Source organism: Malaclemys terrapin, chromosome 2 (genome assembly GCF_027887155.1).
Source record: "Malaclemys terrapin pileata isolate rMalTer1 chromosome 2, rMalTer1.hap1, whole genome shotgun sequence".
Lineage (NCBI taxonomy): Eukaryota > Metazoa > Chordata > Testudines > Emydidae > Malaclemys > Malaclemys terrapin.
In genome coordinates, this window is record NC_071506.1 from 207579275 (window position 1) to 207603817 (window position 24543).

The 24543-nt window shown below is 42.8% G+C and overlaps 1 protein-coding gene and 1 pseudogene across 6 annotated transcripts in view; both read right to left on the bottom strand.

Moving 5' to 3' along the window:
* Nucleotides 1-24543, bottom strand: part of FYCO1 (FYVE and coiled-coil domain autophagy adaptor 1) — a 121039-nt gene that overhangs the window by 31575 nt on the left and 64921 nt on the right. For 4 of the 6 annotated variants that reach the window (XM_054019634.1, XM_054019636.1, XM_054019633.1 and 1 more), the window contains exons 15-16: nt 22090-22300; nt 19962-20071 (exon numbers count right to left, since the gene is read on the bottom strand). In XM_054019634.1, the coding sequence (XP_053875609.1) occupies nt 19962-20071; nt 22090-22300 (321 nt within the window). Of the gene's footprint in view, nt 1-14160; nt 19545-19961; nt 20072-22089; nt 22301-24543 lie in introns of those variants that run through there. The other 2 variants (XM_054019639.1, XM_054019638.1) reach the window with 1 other exon arrangement.
* On the bottom strand, nt 9017-10850 carry LOC128831562 (C-C chemokine receptor type 9-like; annotated as a pseudogene).

A 24543-nucleotide genomic window follows, 5' to 3' on the forward strand; every position in this document is an offset into this window, starting at 1 on the left:
TGTACAAGTGTTACTATTGGAAGCCTAATAAGCATGTGCTTCAGTGTTTTGCTGAATGGTGCCTACATTCATTCATTACTGACACATCCTTATCTCTAGCTGTGTATTAAACAAAAAGAATGACACCTATAAAATGTAAGAAAAGTAAGCTTTACTGGCTGTCCCTCAGATACCACAGAATATGCTCCAAGCAGAAAGTCTGGGATATACACCTTAACACGCCTTCACCAAACATGGACACACCACCTGAGAAGCAGATCACATCAGGGAACAGGCCACCCAAATACCCTGAGAGAATCTGCTTTAATACAGATATAAAATCCACTCCAACTGCACACCCCTAGTTGTCACCCACCACCCCATCAGGGAATCCATAGAGGGTATCATCAAACATCTACAACCCATACTGAAGGGGAACTCCATCCTGAAAGAAATCTTTCCTGAACCTCCTTTTTGGGCCTTCAAACAAACCCCTAACCTCTCTAAGCTCATCATGAGAAACAGCTGCCCACAGACCAGGCCACACCAACTCAAAGTGGCACCAAACCCTGCCAGAACAACAGGTGCAAAACTGAAGACATATTCCACTGCTACACTGATCAACACCCCCACAACAACACACCTTTCCGGATCCATGGGACCTACTTATGCATATCACAACATGGCTATATCTACACTACAAACTTTATATTGAAACAGCTGTACCACTACAGCTGCGCTGCTGTAAGGTCTCCTGTGTAGCCGCTCGATGATGGCAGGAGAAAGCTGTTCTACCGGCATAATTTAACCATCCCCAACGACTGGTGGTAGCTATGTTGGCAGCTGAGCCTCTCCTGCCAAAATAGCACTTGTCCACACCGGCGCTTTTGCCAGGGAAAGTTATGTCGGTCAGGGGTGTATTGTGTAACATTTGACACACTGTCAGACTGCTTCACTACAGTGATATATTTCACATCTATATACTTAGATCCTCAGCTCATTGTCTTGTCCACAGTATCTCCACTGGAGTTGGTCTGATATATCACTGTTTAGAATCAAGAGAAATCATCTGAGCAAGGAGCTAACTGTGATCTGTGGTATAATGTTATACTGTAATGAATTCATTGTTTGCCATCAAAAAGCAACATTTGAAGCAGATATCACACCATTCCCATGGTTATTTCCTACTCTAAGTATGGGGGTGACTGTGGTATCTTGGAGATTACCGTTTGGTAACAAATGGCAAATGCTGAATTTTAATAACTACTGTACCCAGGCCAAGGAGAAATGTTTAGCTTTATTCACAACATTAGTTGTTACTGTAGATGAAACAACTACCAAACTCGCTCAATTACCCTCAATTTTAAGAAGCTGATGACATTTTTAACCCTCCCCCTCAATCTGTTGTTTGGCTTTTTTTCTTTACTGCTGCCTTTGCTTGGGCTCTCAACAAAATCCCAGCACAGGCCAAATCACCTTCTTGTAGTCAAAGTATAAACCTTTCTCACAGCTGAGTCAAAATTCAAAAAGAGGCATCTATGGGTGGGGATAAGAATGATGGGGTTTGTGCATATCAATTCTAATAGCTGCTGTGCAAGTGACACACTTTATTGCCATTGTGTGTAAATGTTAGCACTTGAGTTGTGTGTGTGCAGGGGGTTGTGGGCACACAAGTGCAGGCTGGGTTGGGGCTCTTTTGAAGATTTACTCCTATTGTGGCATATATGTATTCATCAGGACAGAAGTCATAGACAGCAGTAGCTATGACAGATTCATTTTGGGTAGAGGTGGCTGATGGGAAATAAGCCCCTCCCCCAAAGGCTCACCAAACACCGGTGATGAATTGAGCCTTGCCCCCTGCCTCTAATGCAATATCTTCCTCCAGGTACTGAAGCGCTAAAGGCCTCTCTCCAGAATTTCTGTTCACAGGGTCTCAGTCCCCCCCTGAACTCTAGCAATAGTGGGAGGGAAGGTTTCCTGGCCCCAAACGGATGGGCAGACAGAGGGAAGCTGATTCTCTCCTTATCAGGGTTTAAATTCTCATAGATTATTTCCTGAGCCCCCCATAGTCTCCCTTCTAACATGCTATAAAAACTCGAGAGCACATGAGGGGTGAGGTGCTCTCAGGGCTCTGGGCTTCAGCCATTGGGCTGGGGGAGGTGGGAAGCCTGGGGGTTCTGCCCTGCTGTGGGGTGGTGGGACTAGGGGCTTCTGCTCTGCGGGGCAGCAGGACTCTGGGCTTCAGCTGCAGGAAAGAGGGTTTTAGCCCTGCGAGAGGGGGGGTGCTGGAGCTTGGGGTTTAAGCCCCCTGGGGGGAATGCAGGGGCTCAGGGCTTTAGCACCACAGGGTGGGGGCATGGTGGCTCAGGGCTCCAGCCCCACAGGGGCCGCCAGGGCTAGGAGCTTCTGCTCTATGGGGCGTGCCGGGGCTCGGGGCTTCTGCCACCTGAGAGAAGCCGGGGCTCCCTACAGGTTTGAAAATCTTTACTGGAGCTCCGCTCTGGACAGCTCTGGATGAATTTAAGCCCTGCTCCTTATCATCTCTCACAGCTACCATGTAACCCAGGTATATTCCCATTATTCTCCCACTGAGGTCAATGAGAGTTGTGCTCACATATCCAAGATGCAAATTTGAGGTTTATTCATTAAACCAGGCAGTAATGAACAGGGCCGGCTCCAGGCACCAGCCTGGCAAGCAGGTGCTTGGGGCGGCCACTCTGGAGAGGGGCGGCACGTCCAGCTATTCAGCGGCAATTCGGCAGATGGTCCCTCACTCCCGCTCGGAGTGATCGCGGCTTTTTTTTTTTTTTTTTTTGGCTGCTTGGGGCGACCAAAACTCTGGAACTGGCCCTGGTAATGAAACTATTCTGCTTACATCAGTTCTCCTGACTTCAGCAAACATATCTCAGCGTCTTGGGCCACTTGCAATTCCTCTGAGTCATCAAAGAAGATCAAAGGTCAACGGATTACATGTGCTGTTTCTATGGCAAAAGGGAAGAAAACTGTTATTAAATATTCTCTGAAACAGCACAACACAGACAAGTAATCACAGTAGTATCACTTGCACACAGTTACTGAGGGAAAACTTGATCATCTTTACTATTTGCAATACAGCACCACCCAGAGGCCCAGACCAAAACTGCAGTCACTGTACATACATACAGTAAGGGACAGTTCCTACCCCAAAGAGCTTTCAGTGCAAATAGAGAAGATAGGCAAAGAGTAGGAGAAAGGAATCATTGCTATCTCTATTTTTACAAATGGAAACTGAGGCACAGAGAAATTTAAGTGACTTACCAGGAAATCTGGACACTTCCAGGAATCAAGCTCAAACCTTGTCCCATATCCAATGCCTTACTTCCAAGACCTGTTTCCCCTGAGTAAGAGTGAGGAAACTCACAGTGAGAGTAAAATAATGAACTGTGTTGTACAGGTCAGATTCCTCTCTGAATGATGGTACTGTGAACCAAGAAATCAATCAAGTTACAGTTGGGTGACAGGAGAACCCCTAGAAAAGACTAAGCACAACAACAAAGTGGACAAGGGCTGCAAGATATTTAGATATTTAATGGAAGACACAGCATTTACCAGCAGACAGGTAAGTCTATACTGATACCAGCTTTACTCGTCTTGATATTCCTGCACCACAGCTCTCCTCTCCCTACTACGCACATGGTCATGAAAACATTCTAATGTCCAGTTTCTTAGCGATCGTTTTTACTGTGCTTTGAAGATGTAGGATAAAAACCTGTGCAAGCAAGTAGTCAACCATGACTAAAGACTGTGAGATAGAAAGTCTGCTCCAGTGGGGGAGGGAGAAAATTGTGGTGACAACAACTTTCCCACTTCAGGGGGCCAGCACAGCCTCAAAAGTGGTTGCCATTGTCCAGAGAGCATGTGAGACCAGGGTAGTTGGGGAATACACAGATTCAGTACATCTCCTCAGCAGCCTTTGTGCATGGGTTTCCTGTGGAGCTGCAGGCAGATTTCAAAGCTGCCCTCCTACCCTGACAGAGGGAAGTGAAATTGATACTGGATCTGGACTGCAAAGTGTTCTATAAATGTGTCATTATTCTGACAATATCACTCAAAATGCTGGTTCATGACAGAATACTTTTACAAGAAATATCTTCATGATAAAACAGCAAAACTTCTGCACCTATTGGAAATTGTGAATGAACCAGGAACAGGAATATATTGAACATCAAATTATCATAGACTCAACCCTCCCACCCCCATATGCTTCTTTCCATTACATGCTACAGGGAGTGGAGTGGAAGACCTCAAAGTTTGTCAAAAAAGTGGTGCAGTAAGGGAAGTAAAGCCTCTGCATCAATTTCACATATTGGAGTAGCCTGTGAAATACCGGGTTGGGGGCTGTGGAGAGGCAGAGGAAAAGGAGTCTGAAAGCAGCCTGTCTGCACCATGTTCGTCATTGAAAGTCATGGAGCACTCATGGACAGTTCCCATGTAAGTTAAAGCTACAGTTATGCTGCCATTTTTATGGGAAAGTCCTGTAGATTTTAATATGTAGGAAACTAACAGGGCATTATAGAAATTTCTGCAAAAACTTAAAAAATGTAATAGAGCATGATCTCTCTTTATGGTTTTCTGATCCATCCTAGCTGCTTAGCAAGGATTTCATTCTCTCAAACTCTCTATAGGCCAGTTCCAAACAGCTCTAGAAAAGTTCATTTTCTAGATTCTATACAACTTTACAATAAGGGGGATGATGGGGTTAAGGCTAGCAGCAGTGCAGAGAAAGCAGCTAAGTGCAACAAACCCCACCACAGGTCATCAACAGGGCTTGAATGTGTCAACTTCACCAGTGCACAGACATCCACCACTTTAAAGAAGGAACTCCATTAGCGAGTAGTGGTAGTAGGCTTTTAGCTTCACGATGGATTAAACACTAGAGGGGCAATACTGTCAGAAACTCAGGTGGCTCCTTGCACAGTCACCTAGCAACCCAATGAGCTTGGCTGGGCCCAATGAACCCTTACTGAGTGACTGTACTCCCAGATTGGACAGAAGAGCCAACAGATCTCTATTAAAGTCTGATAGCAATGGTAGCACAGTGTCTGCTCAATGCGTTCCATGCCTGCAGCTGTGCCAGACCCGCTTCTTGTACCAGCCCTTGTTCTAACCAGTACCTATCCCTGGTCGTGCCCTAGTCCCTGCCTTCCTCAGACCTCCTGATTCCTGGCTCAAAGCACTGGCTAGTCTCTTGACTATGACACCTGCTCTGCCCTTTGGTTCTGTTCTGGCTCCCGACTTCTGTCTCTGACCATTGGCTTGTCCCCTGACCACACCTCCTGATCTGCGCTTGGATTCTGCTCTGACCACTAGGCAAGACTCCTGTTCTGACCACTATTTTGCAACGCCTAAACCTCAGAGTGTAACAGTTTGAGCAGCCAGTAGACGATAGGAGGGGCCTTCACCCCATAGCGTGGAGCTCCCCTACAGAAGGGCAACTGCAGGAGTCCAATCCGCCTTATTGGACATTGTTGGGGAACTGCGGGCTCAGGTCGCAGAATTCAGTGAGCAGAATGCAGCCCTGCAGGCCCAGTACAATACCAGGGATTGTCTTCTGTCCCTGCAATTCTCACATCCACTTTCTAAATGACCAATCGGCTTCTACCCGACAAGTTCAACAGCTATTATGCCACGTTTCATAGGTTCCTTAACCAATGTCATCTCCAGTTCATGTTACAGCCACATTTGTACCCCACGGATCAGTAGGATTGGTACTAATTTGCTCACCACAAAGGCCCTGATGTGGGCATCCCCACTCCTGGAGGGCTCCAGCCCTCACTTTGAACACTTGGACTACTTTGTACAGGCAATGGCAGGTGTCTTCGATAGCCCTAATTGAGAACGTACTGAAGAAGCTGCTCTCTAAGCCCTCTAGTCTGTCGCCAAATATGCAGTGGGACGCTGATGTCTGGCTGCAGATCCCCACTGGAATGAGGCTGCCCAGAAACACCACTTCAAGCAGGGCCTCAACAACTCTATCAAAGATGAATTAGCACAGGTGGAACCTCCGCCTCGCTGCTGCAGTGGAGATGAGTCTCTGTGACACACCACCTCTCTTGGCGAGCAGTAAATTCAGTTTTTAACTCATCGTTTTGTAATGACTTTTTACTGTTTTCTTTAAAATATTTACTGTTAAAAGCAATTGCTGGGGTGCCCAAGGCTGCTGCAGTCAGCCCAGCCATGCTACCCCTGTACATCCCAAAAGGATTTACAGTGACATTTTGGAATCGATACTAAGAGCAAACAAGGCAATCAGGAGCTAAATGACTCCCCTGGGATGGCCACATTTTTCTCGCAATTATCCCTGGTGCACATCAGTTTCAGTGGGATTACTACGAATCACCACCAGTGTGATTGAGATTCAAACCTAGCCCTCCGAAAATAATTTTGTCAATTACAGCTCACTTGGGAGATTCCCACTTGCTTAGAAACTTTTGAACAAACAAAATGCAGCAGAGAGAGGACACATTGTTACATTTTGGCTCGGATAATGACAGATAGTAATTGGAAAGAGTCACATCACACTTCTAGTTGTTTGATTGACAGGATTCTCACTGTGTATTTTCTTTCAAACTGCAGAATTGCAGACAAGCATCCAAAAGAGGATCAAATTGATCATGATGAAGTAGTTGGCTCTGATTGACTTAACAGCCATTCTGCTGCTTGTCACCTCTCAGTCTCAGGGTTTGCTATAGAAAAACGAGTCAGTATCTTCAACATCTAAAATATCTCTGAACATCTGAAATTAAGCTACGTGAAATAACAATAACTCTCCCGCACATGATAGCAAAGTTGTGGCTAATATGTTACACACACCCAAGGCAGGATTTTTTTTGTGACACCGTGTTTTGCTCCTCAGTTATGCCAGCATAAATCCAGATAACTCCATCGGCTCCAGTGTAATTATCTGAATTTACAATGATGCATCTCAAAACTGTAAAATAGCATCCCATTTACATGTACTATTTTTATATGACACTCTCTGGTGTTACTATTTATGCCTTAGCATTTCAGTATAGTATGACTAATTTTTGATTTCTGTAGGGATGGGGACTTTCAATCTACCTCCTTTTACTACTGTAAAATTCCCATCTGCATTGTGACATTAATATAGTTTTAAGCATTTAATTTCCTTCTTTGTTTTTTAAAAAGAGGAAATCTGAATCTACGGATGTGAGCCTCAACTAAGCATGGGGTCAAAAATTCAACTAAATGCACCACAGCATAGATATAATCATAAAAACTATCTACTGAACATATTTCAATGCACAGAACGCCCGGGAGCTACAGAATTCTGCATGTCTCTGGTGCTCTATATGATTAAAATTACTAGAGCATATATTTTTCATGACTTTAAATTCTGTTATTTTGTAATCTATTTTTTCACCTGATCTTGTCAAAGCTATAGTGCTATACATGCAAAGACTCCATTTGTAAACCTTACTTGGAAGTTACAAATATTCACATAAGTAGCACCCCCATGATGACAAAAGGTTGCCAGATCAGTTCCAAAATTACTACCTTTAGAACAAAATTATCTGAGTTGGGTGAAAAAAGTATCCAAATAATGCACAAAAGAAGTGTTATTTTTTGACCCTTGTCTAATGACAAAAAGGCTGAGTAAATTTTCTTCAAACCTTCACTTTTGGGCTGAGGGCAAGCATAAAAGATTTTAGACCTAAGGATAATGGTAATGTTTAATATATATATATATGTACACACACACATAAACGCACATGGAATGAGATTGTTGTATCAATAAAAATTAATAGCATAGCTAGTGATAATACAGTGAGGGATTGGATGGTGGATTACTACCCACCACTAATGAGATCAGGAGGGATTTTATAGTCAGCACAGATGAGAAACACAGAGATTTTTTCTTTATTTTCATGGGTCACGGCCTCTTGGAACAAGCACTATTTAATGTAACTTTGCTGTTGTGGGCATCATTTTCACCGGGCTGGCTCACGGGCAGTTGTAGGGGCTCTGTCTTAGAGTACAGACTCTAGGGTGGGGCTGGGGGTGAGGCGTTTAGGGGTAGGATGGGGAACAATGCTATGTTCATGGCTCATTTCTGTCCCTGCCTTGAGGTAGGTGAGTCTCCCCATCCTACACCCTAAACTCCTCACCCCCAGCCCCACCCTAGAGTCTGTACTCTGAGACAGAGCCCCCACAACCGCCACTGAGCCAGCCCGGTGAAAATGAGTGAGTGAGGGTGGAGAGAGCAAGCGACAGAGGGAGGGGGCATGGAGTGAGCGGGGGGAAGGGCCTCAGAGAAAGGGCTGGGTAGGGGGCAGGGGGCAGAGCAAGGTTGTTCGGTTTTGCGTGAGTAGAAAGTTGGCAACCCTACTTTCACCTGTTACAGAAAAGGGACTTTGAAAAGCTGCCAGTGACATGACCGTAACAATCTGTAGCATTTTTTATTTATGAAGCATTATACAAACATCAACCAATTAAGACCTGATCCTGACAGGTACTGAGCACCTGCAACTCCCATTGAAAACAGTACTGGCCTGACTCCTCCCCTGGCTTCAGTCAATCGGCCTGGATGGGAATGGGCCATAGTGTGAAGCAGCCACCATGTCTTAGTTATGTCCATTGCTATAGTAACTGAGCTCCATGATCACATGTGATTATTCCCTGAAATCACGTGTGGGTTCAGATTGTTCATTGCCACAGCTGGGTTGGATATTTACAGTTGTAACAAGATTTTTTTTAAATCCCCTCCTTCGGCAGTTCTGCTTCCAGTCAGCGTTATACTATTTCCCTGGCTCTTTTCAATGGTGTCACTGTCTTTCAGCCAGAAGTGTAGGGCTTGATCTTTGAAGGTGCTTGGCGCTCGAGGGGGAGGCACTGAACGCCCTCAACTCCTGCTGACTTCAGCAGAAGTTGAGAGTGCTCAATATTTTGAAGCATCATTGGATCAAGCCCCTCATAAAGATGCTAATTCACTTTGTTGAGAGGGATTTTCCTTTTTCTTTCATAGGGTAAGAATCAGTTACAGAGCACTGCATCCAGTACTCCTTGCTCCAGCCAGACTCCCATTAACTTTGAAAGGAGCTTGGCAGAAGTTGGGTGAGAGTGAGGTATTTCGGTGCATACTCAAAGTGAGAGAGCTCCTGCTTTTTGATGGCCCCAGCAAAGCAGACCATTTTGAACTCCCATCTTGGCTATCATATACGGAAGAGCTGTTCTCGGCTCTTATCAGTGCAGTGAATTGTACAGAAGGCTTTACAGAATCTTTCCCCAACAAACACATAGAGGAAGGGGTTCAGGCAGCTGTGAAGGAAGGCGATACTCTGAGTTATCTGGAATCCGAGGTCAATGTTATCAGAGGTTTTGCAGTCAGATATGACCATGGAGTAGGCATCGATGGTTTTGACCAGCAAAATGCTGTTGTAGGGCAATTGGGAGAGGAGGAAAGCTGTGATAATAATGATGATGATCTTTAATGATTTGTGCTTTTGGGATCTTTTGGCCTGAAGGAGGGTATGAATTATAAAAGCATAACAAGTAACCATGACGAAGAGAGGAAGGAGGAATCCTATTGTGATTTTCAAAGCTAGGACAGTAACTTTGATGGTTTGGGTCACTGTGGTAGGGTGTACCATCTTGCATGTAGTTGTATCATTAACTTGCTTAGATTCACTGTATATTATTTCTGGGATGCATAAGACTATTGCAATCAACCAAACACCAAAGCAAACTAGTTTACTGCGCAGAAGCCTTTTTGGCATAGCGTTCTTAGCTTTCATGGCCTGGACAATTGTAATGTACCTGTCAAAACTAATGCATGTTAGAAATAACATACAACTGTAGAAGTTGATCTTGTACATGCTATTGACAATTTTACACATGACATTCTTAAAGATCCTGCCATGTGAAGCTGCTTTTGCCCAGAAAGGGAGAGTGAGAACGAGGAGCAGATCAGCAATGGCCAGGTGCAGCAGGTATCTGTCAGTGATGCTCTTCCGGTATCTGTATTTACAGAAGACGAGGATGACGAAGGCATTACCCACTGTGCTGATGGAGAATACAATGCCGAAAAATGCTGGCAGGAAAGTTTGAGCAAACTGCCGGGCGTGACTTTTTTCACAAATGATATCTGTGTGGTTAAACGGGTTGTCGTACGGAGGCAACACAAAACTAGAACAAGTATAATAATCCAGGTTAGCCGAGTAGTTCTGAGTGGCCTGCAGGGGAACATCAGGTTAGTTTTGTGCTGACAAAATCATTAAATAAGAAACAGTGAAGGTGGAATTTTAAATTATTTTTGCAATAACCTGGGCAAATTTTCCATCACCAGAAACTGGAAATTCCATACCCTCCGTTGGCTGTCGATCAGAGTAATGCCCAATAACCCCAATACATTTGAGTGCAGATAGTGCAGAGCAAAGGCCACCTATGAAATTGTGGCATCTTTAGTATTTAAACTGTTGAAATGTGCCTACACCCAAAGTCTAAACATTTCACCGTCAGGAAGCCCCACGGAAACGGAAGCCCAATCTTGGTCTATCTCTGGGGGGAAAATAGAGCCAATTTCCTTCTGGTGTAAATGGGTACAGCTCCATTGACTTCAACAGAATTGTGGTCATTTACTCCAGCAGTGGATTTGGCCCACAGAGGATTTGGAGGTATAATGCCATTAATACAACAAATTAGATAAGTCTGGTGCCCTTTTGTTACCTTTGGGGTACTCTCAGCTAGGGCTTGATCCAGCACCTATGGTGTCAAGAGAAGCCTTTCCATTGATGTCAGTGGGTATTGGATCAGTGAATGTCTTGGACTGTCATAGTTCCATAACTCACTGCTTGGAAGCGAGATTCTGACATCTCTCCTTCACCCACAAGAAATGTTCTCCTTCAACTCAGGATGTTTGTGATAGTCAGAAAGCTCTTAATCAACTCTGACCTATGGGGATTCCCCCAGTGCAGGCAGCTCCCTATGGATGTAAAGCCAATATGCCGTCTCATCACAACTCTGCACCACACAGCATAGCTGATGTGCCGGGGCGCATAGGTGCAAGAAGGGCTATAGCTGATGTACCTTGCAAGTTGGCAATACAGATGGTCCCATAGCCAGCCAGTGCAGTTTACCTCAGACAGGGATGGGGTCAGGGTAGAACCAGACCCATAATCAGAGACTTAGAACAGGCAACGTTCTGGCTTCCCCCTCTCTGCTGTGCCCAGAGGAAAGTGAGAGCAACAAGGAACCTAGCCAACAGAGTCTATGGTAAACAGGCACAAGGCTAAAATTGCATAGTAGACACATCACTCTTGTGACCTTTTTGCTCTATTTGAACTTTTATTCCAAAAAGAATCCTCTGGGCCTGTCTCCTCTTGCTTAAATTGTGTAAATACAGAGTAACTGCACTGGAATCACTCAGCCATTTTCTGACTTGACTTGGACTGGTGTTGCATCAGTCGAAATACTGCAGATTTACATCAGAGTGACAGAGATCAGACTAAAACAACAAGGAGTCTGGTGGCACCTTAAAGACTAACAGATTTATTTGGGCATAAGCTTTCGTGGGTAAAAACCTCACTTCTTCGGATGCATAGAGTGAAAGTTACAGATGCAGGCATTATATACTGACACATGGAGAGCAGGGAGTTACTTCACAAGTCGAGAACCAGTTTTGACAGGACCAATTCAATCGGGGTGGATGTAGTCCACTCCCAACAATAGATGAGGAGGTGTCAATTCCAGGATAGGAAAAGCTGCTTCTGTAATGAGCCAGCCACTCCCAGTCCCTATTCAAGCCTAGATTAATGGTGTTGAATTTGCAAATGAATTTTAGTTCTGTTGTTTCTCTTTGAAGTCTGTTTCTTCAAAGAAAAGGGATTGGATGTAATCCATCATCCAATCCCTCACTGTATTATCACTAGCTGTGCTATTAATTGTTATTGAGACAACAATCTCATTCCATTTGTGTATGTGTGTGTACATATATATATATATACACATATATATATATATATATTAAACATTACCATTATCCTTAGGTCTAAAATCTTTTATGCTAATTAAATCCTTAGCCTTGAACAGTAAATGAGCAAACCTTACGCACTGACTTGATGTCCAGGACAAATGGCCTTCTCTGACACTGGTTCCAGCTCCAACTCCAGTCAACAGCTCCTAGGACTCACCTTGTGAGCAGGGTGCTGCTTGCCCTGCCTTTTTAGCTCAGCTGTGAAAACCACAGTGAGTTCAGGCTTTGGCTAAAGCAGTGGAATCTTGACGTATGATAGACAGTGCACACACTTCTCAAACAGCAAGAAAACCACATTAACATCTGCCAATCAAAAAAATCTACACCAGCAGAGCAAACTATGTAGATAATTACCCATGAGGCACTTATTAGCTCTTCACCACTGTTCTTCACATATCCCCCAGTGTGGGAAAAAAGTGAAAAACTGAACTTCAAAATACCCCAACCTGGTTGTATGTCACTTTCAGTATTACTTTTTTTGTCAGCCCTTTGAAGTCTCAAGTCTCCTTAATAGAAATAATGGCTCCTTTGCTGTGTGGTATTTGGTGAACCATGTTCCTGGGTTAATTGACACATAAAGCTTTTGAGTGTTCTGAGTCTTAGTCAGCCCAAATTCTGAATTGATTTCACTGGGACTTTTGCCTGAATAAAGACTGGTAAGAATTATGAGCTAGTTTCTGCTCTCAGTTACAGCAAAAGAAAGCTGGTGTAACTTTGCTATATTTACACTAGTGTAACAGAGCAGAACATAACTCTGAGTAGGATTTTGTGCACAGAATTTTGAGGAGACAGAATAGGAAAGAGAGAGAATAATTTCAAAATCCTGTACGCTCTGAGCTGCTTAAAAATTGGTGTTACAGAAAGAAACATTTCCATCTGATAGGCCAAATGCAGCACCATTCACAGGGGGCCCAGTGAGTTGTGCGCACATGAGGGCAGACTTTGGCCAATATCATGTATACGCTGGGTGGTGTAGTTTCAGCTCTCTGCATCTTGACTGTTGTTTGGTTCTCTCACAGGCTTCACCCTGCAGCCAGGCTACATCCTGTGTAGTTTTAGCACATGCTCGATTCATAAGAACTTACACAGCAGAGACAAAATTAAACAAACACGTGACCTCATTTGGCACAGACTGACCTGTCACAGCCAGGTTTGCTGGCTCACTCACCTGAAACAACACTCTGACAAGATTCCTTTCAGGAAGTGGGAAAATCTCTGAGGAGCGCCCCAATTGTTTTCCATCCCATGTATGATCCATGTATTGCTATCTGTGGCGATGCTGTTCCTTCCCCCGCTACTTGAACAGAGACTTGTGCCATGCAAATTGATGTCCCTCCCCATCCCACGTACCATGGTCATCCCCTCCATTATTTCATTGTAGGATAAAGCCAACATTTTCAAATGTGGATGTCTAAAGTTAGGTTCCTACTTCCATATATGGGCACCTTCAGTGGAAGCTCCTGGGCGCTCAGCACTTTTTAAAATCAAGCCACTTAATATTGGTGCATAAATGTGCATTTCAGGGTATATCTACAGAGCCACCAGCAGCGAGCCTCTAAGCCTGGGTCAACAGATTTGGAATCACCCTACAGATAGCTGTGTAGCAGCACTTTGAAGTTGTGGCCTTCAGAATCGGAGTTCCAGACCAAACTGCCATGTTTACATAGCTATTGTTAGCAGAGTGGCATGAGCCCTGCAAGCACAAATTTGTTGATCCAGGCTCGGGCCAAATTCTGACCTCGATTACATCTGTGTTTTCCATTGACTCAATTTGTCCGGGTGTCGATGAATGCTAATTATGGCCCAGGGGCATTTAGTCTTATTGAGATAACAAAGAACAGACCCCCCTAATAACAATTTGCTCACTACAAATTTGACTTCTGGGTCCTTACCGTATATACTCTGAATTAAAGGCAACTCATTATTGGTTAAATTCACCTCTGTTTAAAGAACCAGCACAAAGTCTATGCACCATGTAAGCATTTGCAGAGGTGTGAATTTCACCCAGTTACTTTATTGGCATGATGCATTCAAGCCTCAAGATTTTTCTTAATTTTTTTCTTCCTTAAAAGCTGATTGCGCAGTATTTCAATTTCTCATCTTCAAGACAAAGCTATATCTGTGAGCTAAAAAACCAAGGATGCTCACTCTAAATGATATAGAATTTTATTTATTGAATTCCTGAGTAAAAATAAAAAGCATCAAGAAATATTCCAGTACAAAGCCGTCTACATCCCCATAAATGTACAGACTTGAATATTCAAAAAAGCTTTATTCCTCTGTGAAAGTTAAGTTGAACTTGGTGCAAATCCACTGTGCAATTCTTTGGCAGTTATGACCAAAAGGTATTTCTGAAGAAGTTACAGTAAGTTTCATTGAGCATTATTAAAACTATAGTGCAAGTTCAATTTTAAAACAAAACCGAGCAAAGTCACGTATTGCAGCTTTACATCTTCAGCATTTTACAAAGCTGGAAACTCTTTTTATGCAATACATGTCAGTAAGTTTTCATGAACCACTTATAGAAATGTAAAGGAACACTGTCAAGCAATGAAAAAACAAAAAGAGAAAAAACAAGAAGTAAATTCTACCCTATGCAGAGAAAACTCTGGTGGGAGAGAATCATTAGCCACATCCTCTGACTCCCCGAAAAAAACACCTGACTGCACATTACTGTTACTGCACTTAAATATGTGTAAATCCTTGAGCCTAGTAATGGGCATTGCGATGTTGGGTAATTGGCTTCTGCTGTGCTATAATGTGTACTGTCTGTGTAACAAAATTACCACTCACTTTTAATTTCATTTAATTACAGAGTAAAATGTGTCTTTTGTCTTATTTCCATTGCTGCTGATCATCAGTTCTTAAAAGACTAATTTCAGCAAAGCACATGAGCATGTGGTTCTCTTTAAGTACACGAGCCATCCCAGTAACTACAAAGTTAAGCATGTGCGTAAATACTTTGTTGAATTGCGGCTTATGACACTTGACTGATGGCTGTTCTTGTACCATCCTTCTGGACTATTTGTTTTCTGTTTGCTGTATAGTCCATCAGGGGCTGCTTTGCCTCCATTTATTAATGTACGAATGGAAAACCAGGTAGGTTAACAGGTTGTCACTATCCTCTTTGCACAGCACCTTGGCCTGATATGTAGCAACACTCCAGTCTTTTGGATTGCATGGTTGGATTCCGGTTCAGTTTAAACGGCACCATAAACATTAATTAGGAATATTTAATCGAACTTTAACAGTACAAATCTCCTGTTTCTAAATACGTTATTTGTAAAACCCTTGTATTGGCTTGAAAACAGCGTTGTTGTTTTTTTGCCTCTGCAGCGCTCCAGAGATCAGAGGGGCTCCAAAGCCACCCTACTGGAGCACTGGGGATTGCCCAGGTGGCTTTTGTGGAGCTGCCACCTCCTCTTAGCCACATCTCCATTTGATGTGCGGGATGTGGCCAGAGCACAGGGCATACTCAACTGCTCCCCAGTCAGCATAACAGCCCATAGAGTGAAGCTCTGGGATATTGGCTTTTTTCAACTTTTTCAATTGGAAAACATTTAAAAAAAACAAAAGAAAACTCTGCATTTCTGATGTCGTGCAACTGCTAAATTTCTTACCATGTTTGTGTTAAGAGCTTTATTGACAACCTCAGCACAGCTCTGATAAGAGAGTTCTGTTAATAAACGTTGCTTTTGATGCTGGATTGCTGTTTTTCACTGTTGCCAACACTTACAGTTTTTAGTGTTTTTCACTAAGCCCCAGCTGCTGGAGTCCTAGTGTTGCAGGAGTATCTCAATGTTCCTTTTTCAATAAGTAAGTTTCTACCCCTGATGCTTGCAGAGAAAAGTTTGAAAATGTGATGCAAATGCAACCTAAATACTTAAAAGCGAAAAAGGTAAATAAAAAGTCCAACATTTATTATTTAAAAAAATCTCATGATCGGCATATAAATCTCTCAAAATTTGTGGGTGGCGGGGCAGATTCATGTTTTTAAATATTTGAGGTTGCAATACTTTTTTTTGCAGAAGCAGAGCTACTCTGGGCCCTACATGAACAGCTCATTTAAAAAAAAATCTTTGCAACAGAGTGATAGATTTAAAAAAAGAGACAGAGAGTAAAGTAAAAAAAGTAAATCCAGAGGCCACCCTTCACCAGATTATTTATAATATATTATAGATCGCAGCTTGGCCTAACACTTGACAGTGTCCCTTTAACTTAAGTTTGGCATTTTAAGAAAAATATCTTAGTGAAATTAGTATTCTAGCTAAACAGTAGCAAAATGCTTTTAAAATCACACCTAAAAGTTTAAGGAAAATTGCAGTAGACTTCAGGAAACAGCCATTATATTGCATAGTGTATGGTACATAGTATTCTACTTTTAAACATTAAATAAACTCTCATTGCCTAAATAAGAATAAAACATAACCTCAGCACTAAAATAATATGCTGGTAAATAATGAAATTGGGGCCAGTGCACAATTTGTTTATTGCTTATGTGCTACTCACTTTAATCTCATTTCCATCTTGATTAGAATCTTTTAAATTTAATTGTATTTGCAGCAGTATAGAGCTTAGTTGTGATGGTCTCTGACCTCTCTGTTCCTACAAAGAAAAGGACCCTGCATCTTTCTTTGACACATCTTCCCACGGCAGTTTACATGTAGTACTGATATAATAAGAAAGACGAACTGGATTGTCAACTCAATGGAATGTCTCGAGATGAGTCAAAATCCTGGCAGGTTAACATAGGGCCCAATCCAAAGCCTGTTGAACTCAATGAGAGGATTTACATTTATTTCAGTGGGCTTTGGATTGGGGGCATAGCGAGGGCATTTATGGTCTAAAAATACCCTATACTGACCAATTAAAAAGTGCATCGCCCATAAACAACATCCATCCCCTTTCATTGCCCTTTACAATAGCAACAATGACCTCAGCAATAGGGATTACTGGCCTTCAGCTGTACCTTGGGACACGGATTCCTCTCCTTTCAGATGATCATTGATCCCCAGGAAATGTCCTGTGCTTTTATCATTATTGGTTAAGTGACCAGAACCTCAGTGCTTACAATCAACATGAACAATCTGTGCCTTCACAGCAATAGTGCTATCCCCATCAAATAGAATCCATTAGGGCTGAGGTACGGGACCAGAAAAATACACACACCCATTTGAACCTCAATCCTTCTTCCAAACTGAACTGAACCTTTGATAAAGAGCCCTCACACCTCCATCCAATGCTCTTTTGTACCCAAATTTGTCTCCTGCTTCTCCCCCTTCCAAGTCCTCTACAGTCAACCAGCCAGATCCTTCAGCCTAGACTTGGAAACTCCCACTATTTTCTGTTCCCAACCCCAGGTTTCTTTTCCCTCCTCTAACTCCGCACAGGGCCCCCTACATCAGCTGCTATTCCCATAAGGGAGCTGTCAGATTCCTGGCAGGTTCTGCTGGGCTTTCACCAATTGCTGCATTGAAATCTCTTATGGTCCCACGCTCCCCATGCTCCTTCGGTGAGGGATATCCAGTCCATTCTGAGATATCTCTGACCCATGAGGAGATCTGGTTGGAAAATGTCCATCCCCCGCTTAAAAAAAAAAGTTCAACTTTCTGTTGATAAACTGAGCACTTTTCAACTGAGACCCCAAAATCTTTTGTTTTTCTAGTTTTTATTCAAAAAAAACCTCTCAAAAACACAAATAACCCCTCAAATTTTGTGCAGAAAGCAGACACTTTCTATGGAGATTTTTGTTTAAAATAAAAAAAAAAATCCCACCAAAACCAGTTTTGATTGAAAACTTTTAACCAGTCTGGCTCATGAGTGCACAAGATTTGAATCCAGGAGCCACTCTGGGCCCAGCAGAGACTGCAAACCACTGGTTTATTCTGGGGAGATAAATATAGGGGAGAGGCTATGGAGAAAGTGAAGCATGAGGGCTGGATGGACAATGGAGAATGGTAATAGGAGTCACCAGATTTAGCCAGGAAATGGGGAGGAAATCATTTGTACTTGAAGGGAAGGAGCAGAGGAAGAGGTAGACTGGGGTAGAGGAAGCAGGAATAAGGGGAAGGACAAAGGAAAGTGACCTGGCTGAACTGGTAAGCAGGAGAGAGAAGGATAGGAGGACAGGGGAGAAGGAGGAGGACCTCACTAGGTTTGGATATGCATCCAGTTTTGGGTGGACTTATCTAGACTGGATCAAATCTGATGAGGCTCAACAATTGCTACCTTCCACTCAGTCTATAAAAAGGAACCATTCTCGTCATTTGTATCCTTCGAGTTTTTATTTTTGTGCGATTACTGTGGCTTAAAAGAAGCCAAAGCAGAAAAAAGAAACATGCCTGTTTCCCTTTCTTTAGTGTCACACATTAGAGCTGCTGATTTTTTCTGCCAATTATACACCAGATTCTGCCACTGTAAGTTACTTAGAGAGGTACCTGACCAGGGGCGGCTCTAGCTTTTTTGCCGCCACAGGCACGGCAGGCAGGCTGCCTTCAGCGGCATGCCTGCGGGAGGTCCGCCAGTCCCGCGGCTTTGGCGTACCCGCCGCTGAATTGCTGCCGAATCCGTGGGACCGGCAGACCTCCCGCAGGCATGCCGCCGAAGGCTCCCTGACTGCCGCACTCGCAGGGACCAGCAGAGCGCCCCCCACGGCTTGCTGCCCCAGGCACGCGCTTGGAGCGCTGGTGCATGGAGCCGCCGCTGTACCTGACTCTGCAAGAACTCCCATTGATTTCAGTGGCTCTACTTACAGAGAAGAGCGATCAAGACTGGAAGAAATAATCCTTAATTTTACAACTGTTGCAGCATTTTTTTTTTTGTAATTGACATTAAATGTCAGAGTGTTTTTTAAAACCCAGTTAGACATTTTAAACCAAAACTAAATATCTAAAAAGTATATTGCTTATAAGTCTGAAAAAGATAATAATGATCCTTTAACGATACATATCTGTAATGTCTAGAGTTTTGCATAGTTGCATTTTTTTTATAGTTTTTTATAATTATGAGCTGGTCAGAAAATGTTTTTTCCCCCAACTGAAAATTTCAATTTTTTATTTTTATTTTTATCAAAATTTTCCAAGAAAAAAATATAAGCTTTTCAACAAAATAATATTTTTCAGTTTTCAGCCAACTATTTTTTGTTTTCTTTGACAAAAACATCAAAAATTTTAATTTGGTCAAAAACCAAATTTTCATTGAAAAAAGGTTGAAGACATTTTTTTTTGACCAGTTCTACAAAACAACATGGCTTTTGAGCAATCTCTACACAGTACCGAGCCATTAGTGTTCCTGTGAAGGGTTTCTTTCTTTTGTGTAAACACACTGTAAGTGCTTTGTTTTGTAACTACTGCATAGCTTAAGGAGGTGTTCAAACAACAATCTTTTTAGTGCTTACATACATATAAATAATAGTGTTTCTTAAAAATATAATTAAAAAAGGACACCATATATTCAAGGCTATGGAAAATCACTTCCATCATAGATCACAGGTTGTTCAACAGTCAAGTGATAAAATACTTTTTTCGAGATAAACCTGTACAAAACAAACAGAAGATTATGTTAGTCTAACTCAAGTAAAAGTAAGATCATAATAGCTGGTCAAACCCTGCAATCCTTACTCAGGCAAAACATCCATTGGACTTCAAGAAGTTTTGCGTGAGTTAGGATTGCAGGATTGGATGCAGTAGGAGCATTAACTACAAGAAGACAATCCTGACTCTGAACTGGCTGTAAATAATCATGTGGTAAGTTTCTGTTATTTACCATCTCAGAGATCAAGAGCATCAAAGGATGGAACAATGTTACAGAATCACGGGAAACGATCTTTAATAAAATCTGAAACTCAGGCCACTGAACCAATTTTTGACCTCTTTTTCTTAATAGCCAGTCTATTAAAGTCTACAAGTGATGAAATACTCCTTATTTCAATCTCTACCCTGACTCTACCTACCTAGAGAAGGTGTTGTCAAATATCAGTATGTAGATACCACAGTTTCTCGCTTTCACCTGTCCTCTGATAGTTTCCTTATGAGAGTTGCAGCGGGTCATAGGAATGAGTACCTGGAATTGAAAAATCAAAACAGAACTTGGTTTCAAAGCTCTACCTCTACTCTAGGTTTGGAAGAGATATTTGGTCTTACACCTTCCTAGGGGGCAACAAGAGGGCCTCCTTGTGTTTATGTATTTCTCTTGGTTTGCATTATCTGTTCTTGTGAGTGAATGTCAGGTCATATTTAAACTGTCTCCCTGTGATCGTGGCTCCCAGTGGCTGTGGTTCGCCGCTCCAGGCCAATGGGGGCTGCAGGAAGAGCGGCCAGCACATCCCTCGGCCCGCACGAACTGCAGCCAGTGGGAGCCGCGATTGGCCGAACATGCGGACGCGGCAGGTAAACAAACCGGCCCAGCCCACCAGAGGCTTTCCCTGAACAAGTGGCGGACTGGCTTTGAGAACCACTGGTCTATACTACCAACATATGTCAGTATAACTGTCGCTCAGGGGTGTGGAAAATCCGCACCTCAGAGCGACGCAGTTATACTAACCGAACTTGTGATGTAGACAGCACTAGGTCGATGGGAGGGTTTCTCACGTCAACATAGCTACCGCCTTTAGGGGAGGTGGAGTACCTATGCCGACGCAAGAAGCTCGCCTATTGGCCTAGCTAGCGTCTTCACTAAGTGCTACAGCGGCACAGCTGCCCCGGTGCTGCACAGCTGGAAGTGTAGACAAGCCCTTAGTGGAGAAGCCAGGGACTGGAAGAGCAAGGAGACCAGCTATCTTTCCTATCACCCTCCACAGCAGGGTTGAGGCATACCGGCAGTTTATAAAGTAACAATTTTTTTCTTCTCACTCTTTCTTCTCTTCATGTTTGTGCTCTGTTTATCTGGTGAGGGAGGGTATACAAGTGATGTAAGAAATATGGCTTTGGCTTTGCAACTTGTGCTAGTGACCCTTTTGAAGGCCATGGGACAATTATTGGACTTGTCTTAGCTAGGAAAAAAAGTGTATTTTTAATCTGTGTTAAAGTCCTCAAGAAAAGTCAGTTATAGTTTTCGGCCATGTCTACACTACAGCCTGTGTCGGCAAAACATATGTCGCTCAGGGACATGAATAAACCACCCCCCCGTGTGACATAAATCACACCGATATAAGTGGTCATGTGCACAGTGCTACATCGGCGGGAGAGCTTCTCCTGCCGACGTAGCTTATGTTGCTCGTGGAGGTGGAGGGAGCTCTCTCCCATCAGCATAGAATGCCTTCACCAGATGTGCTGCAGTGCTGTACGTATAGACATGACCTTAATCAGTGTTAGCTGGTCATGGGAAACCTTAGGTCTTCCCAGCAACATGGGTTAAAACTATAACTGCTTTGTTTTCACTACAATTTTAACACAGGTTAGTTAGCTTAACAAGGGTTAACACCACCCCTTTTTTCCTATAAAAGACACATGCAGTGTGAATCAGGAATGTACTGTGGGGCTTTCTGCACTGATCCTGCAAAATGTTGAGCACTTTGGGTCATATCCAGCAATGCACCGAAGCACACGCTTAATCTTAAATCTGTGAGTAGCCCCATTGACTACTTCATCTTTCAACGGATGGTCTGTGTTTAAGAGTCCTGCCGGATTGAGCCCTATGCTATTTACAAATAATATTTGTCTTTTGCATTAAATGTAAGGAAAAAAACTAAACACTACACAGATTTTGAGGTTGGAGCTGAAAGAGCCGATTGGTTAGCTTAGTGACAGTGATTTAACTTTAAATACAAACATCAGAAGCTAAAGTGCCAGTCAGTGCAATGTCACCCTATTTCCCCAGGCAACGCTAAATAATTAAAGGTGTACTTCTTCCCACCGCAACAGGTCAATGGACTTTGGACAAGGAACAGTTTTCCTGATGAGACATTTTGACACTTTCATATTTGTTACTACAGCGATGCAACTTCCAGTGACATTTGTTGGGGCCATGGTAAGTAAGCTTGCTGGTTCCTCCAGACAAACTCATTCACCTCATGTGGTGAAATGCAATTCCTGAGGTAGGTCAGTGAGGAAAAAAATCCCATCCTGAAACAACTGCCTTACTTTGCACTGATCCAGCATTGCTTCTTCTGATTCTTGGTAGACAACGCTGAATGCTATGCTCTTTGGGTCTGATGAAAACACCCAGCTGATTGTAAGGCCAGTCTCTGTCACGGTTATAGGGATGGTGCTGTAGGTGCTGGACTTAATGAACAGCTCCCTGTTGTCTTCCCCAAAATTTAAAATCTCTTCAACTGTAAGGGGTAATTTTATCCTGAAAGACAAACATAACCATTGGAGAGGATCAAATTAGATTGTGAAGACATCTGAACAGTGGGCATTGATATTTTATTTTCCTTTGTCTGACCTACTTCCTGCAGACTCCTCGGTGACTTTGGGGCATGTCTAGAAGATGCAGCTATACAACTTTGGATGAAAGCAAGGACCAGATGATCACAGCCTAGTGCTTTCTATTGCTGCTGGCATTCAGCGACTTCACTCATTCATTTATTCCAGTGTAGTTAAAAAGAAGTAATATTGAGCGTGGTACAGATACGTGACTTCAGTCTCACTTTACACTGTTGTTTCTCTTGATCAGCAAGTATACAACTTAATGTTTGTAATAAAAGATGTCATGAAAAAGACTGCTGCCCTCTGCTGTCTCCTTTATCTGTAAGCCAATGTCACTTACCATGCTGACAGGTTTCAGAGTAGCAGCCGTGTTAGTCTGTATCCGCAAAAAGAAGAACAGGAGTACTTATGGCACCTTAGAGACTAACAAATTTATTAGAGCATAAGCTTTCGTGGACTACAGCCCACTTCTTCGGATGCATATAGAATGGAACATATATTGAGGAGATATATATACACACATACAGAGAGCATAAACAGGTGGGAGTTGTCTTACCAACTCTGAGAGGCCAATTAATTAAGAGTAATTAATCAAAAGTTTTTTTTCTCTTAATTAATTGGCCTCTCAGAGTTGGTAAGACAACTCCCACCTGTTTATGCTCTCTGTATGTGTGTATATATATCTCCTCAATATATGTTCCATTCTATATGCATCCGAAGAAGTGGGCTGTAGTCCACGAAAGCTTATGCTCTAATAAATTTGTTAGTCTCTAAGGTGCCACAAGTACTTACCATACTAACATCATTCATACCGAGAAATGGATGTTTAGGGAGATTTACAGAGCAAGTGACTATGAGCAGCCATTCTACTAAATGTCACATTGTGCTCTGTCCTGGGGCTTTTGGGGTAATTAACCCTGAAGCTCACATCGTCAGTGAACAAGCAAACTACATAAGTACCAACTTTGGAACCTAACATTAAAACTGAATTCTCTTCAGGACCTTGGGAGGTTTAGCCCTTTAACATTTTGTCAGATTGCCTCTCTATAGTGATATATTTCACATCTATATAATTAGATCCTCAGCTCATGGTCTGCAATGAAGCTTCACCAATTAACCAGCTGAGGAGGATCAAGTCCACAGTATTTCCATTGGAGTTGGTTTGATATATCATTATTTAGAATCAAGAGAAATCATCTAAGCAAAGAGCTAACCGTGATCTCTGGTATTATGATACACTGTAATAAATTCATTGTCCACCATCAAAAATCAGCACTTGCCAGCAGATACCACACAATTCCCATAGTTATTTCCAACTCTCAGTATGGGGATCACTGTGGTATCTCAGCCATCCGTTGGCAAATGCTGAGTTTTAATGATAACTACTGTTCCCAGACCAAGGAGAAATGTTTAGCTTTATTCATAATGTTAGTTCTTACCTAAGGTGAAACAACTACTAAAATTAAGGGTCTTCTGACAGAGTTTAAGTAGCTAATGACATTTCTTTCCCCCACCCCTCAATCTGTTGTTTGGGTGTGTATTTTGTTACAGCTGCCATTGTTTGGGCTCTCAGAAAGACCACAACAAAATCCCAGCACAGACCAAATCACCTTCTTGTAGTCAAAGTATAAACCTTTCTCACAGCTGAGCCAAATTTTCAAAAAGGGGCATCTACGGGTGGGGATAAGAATGATGGGTTTTGTGCATATCAATTCTATTAGCTGCTGTGCAAGTGACACACTCTATTGCCATTGTGTGTAAATGTTAGCACTCGAGTTGTGTGTGCAGGGGATTGTGGGCACACAAGTGCAGGCTGGGTTGGGGCTTTTTTGAAGATTTACTCCTATTGTGGCATATACGTATTCATCAGGACAGAAGCCATAGACAGCAGTAGATATGCCAGAATCATTTTGGGTAGAGGTGGCTGATGGGAAATAAGCCGCTCCCCCAAAGGCTCACCAAACACAGAAGATTAATTGAGCATTGAGAAATGTCTTCCTCCAGGTATCGAAGTGCTAAAAGCCTCTCTCCAATTTCTGTTTACAGGTCTCAGTCCCCCCTGAACTCTAGCAATAGTGGAAGGGAAGATTTTCCTGGCCCCAAACTGATGGGCAGGCAGGAGGGCAAGCTGATTCTCTCCTTATCACCCCCCCCCCACACACACTA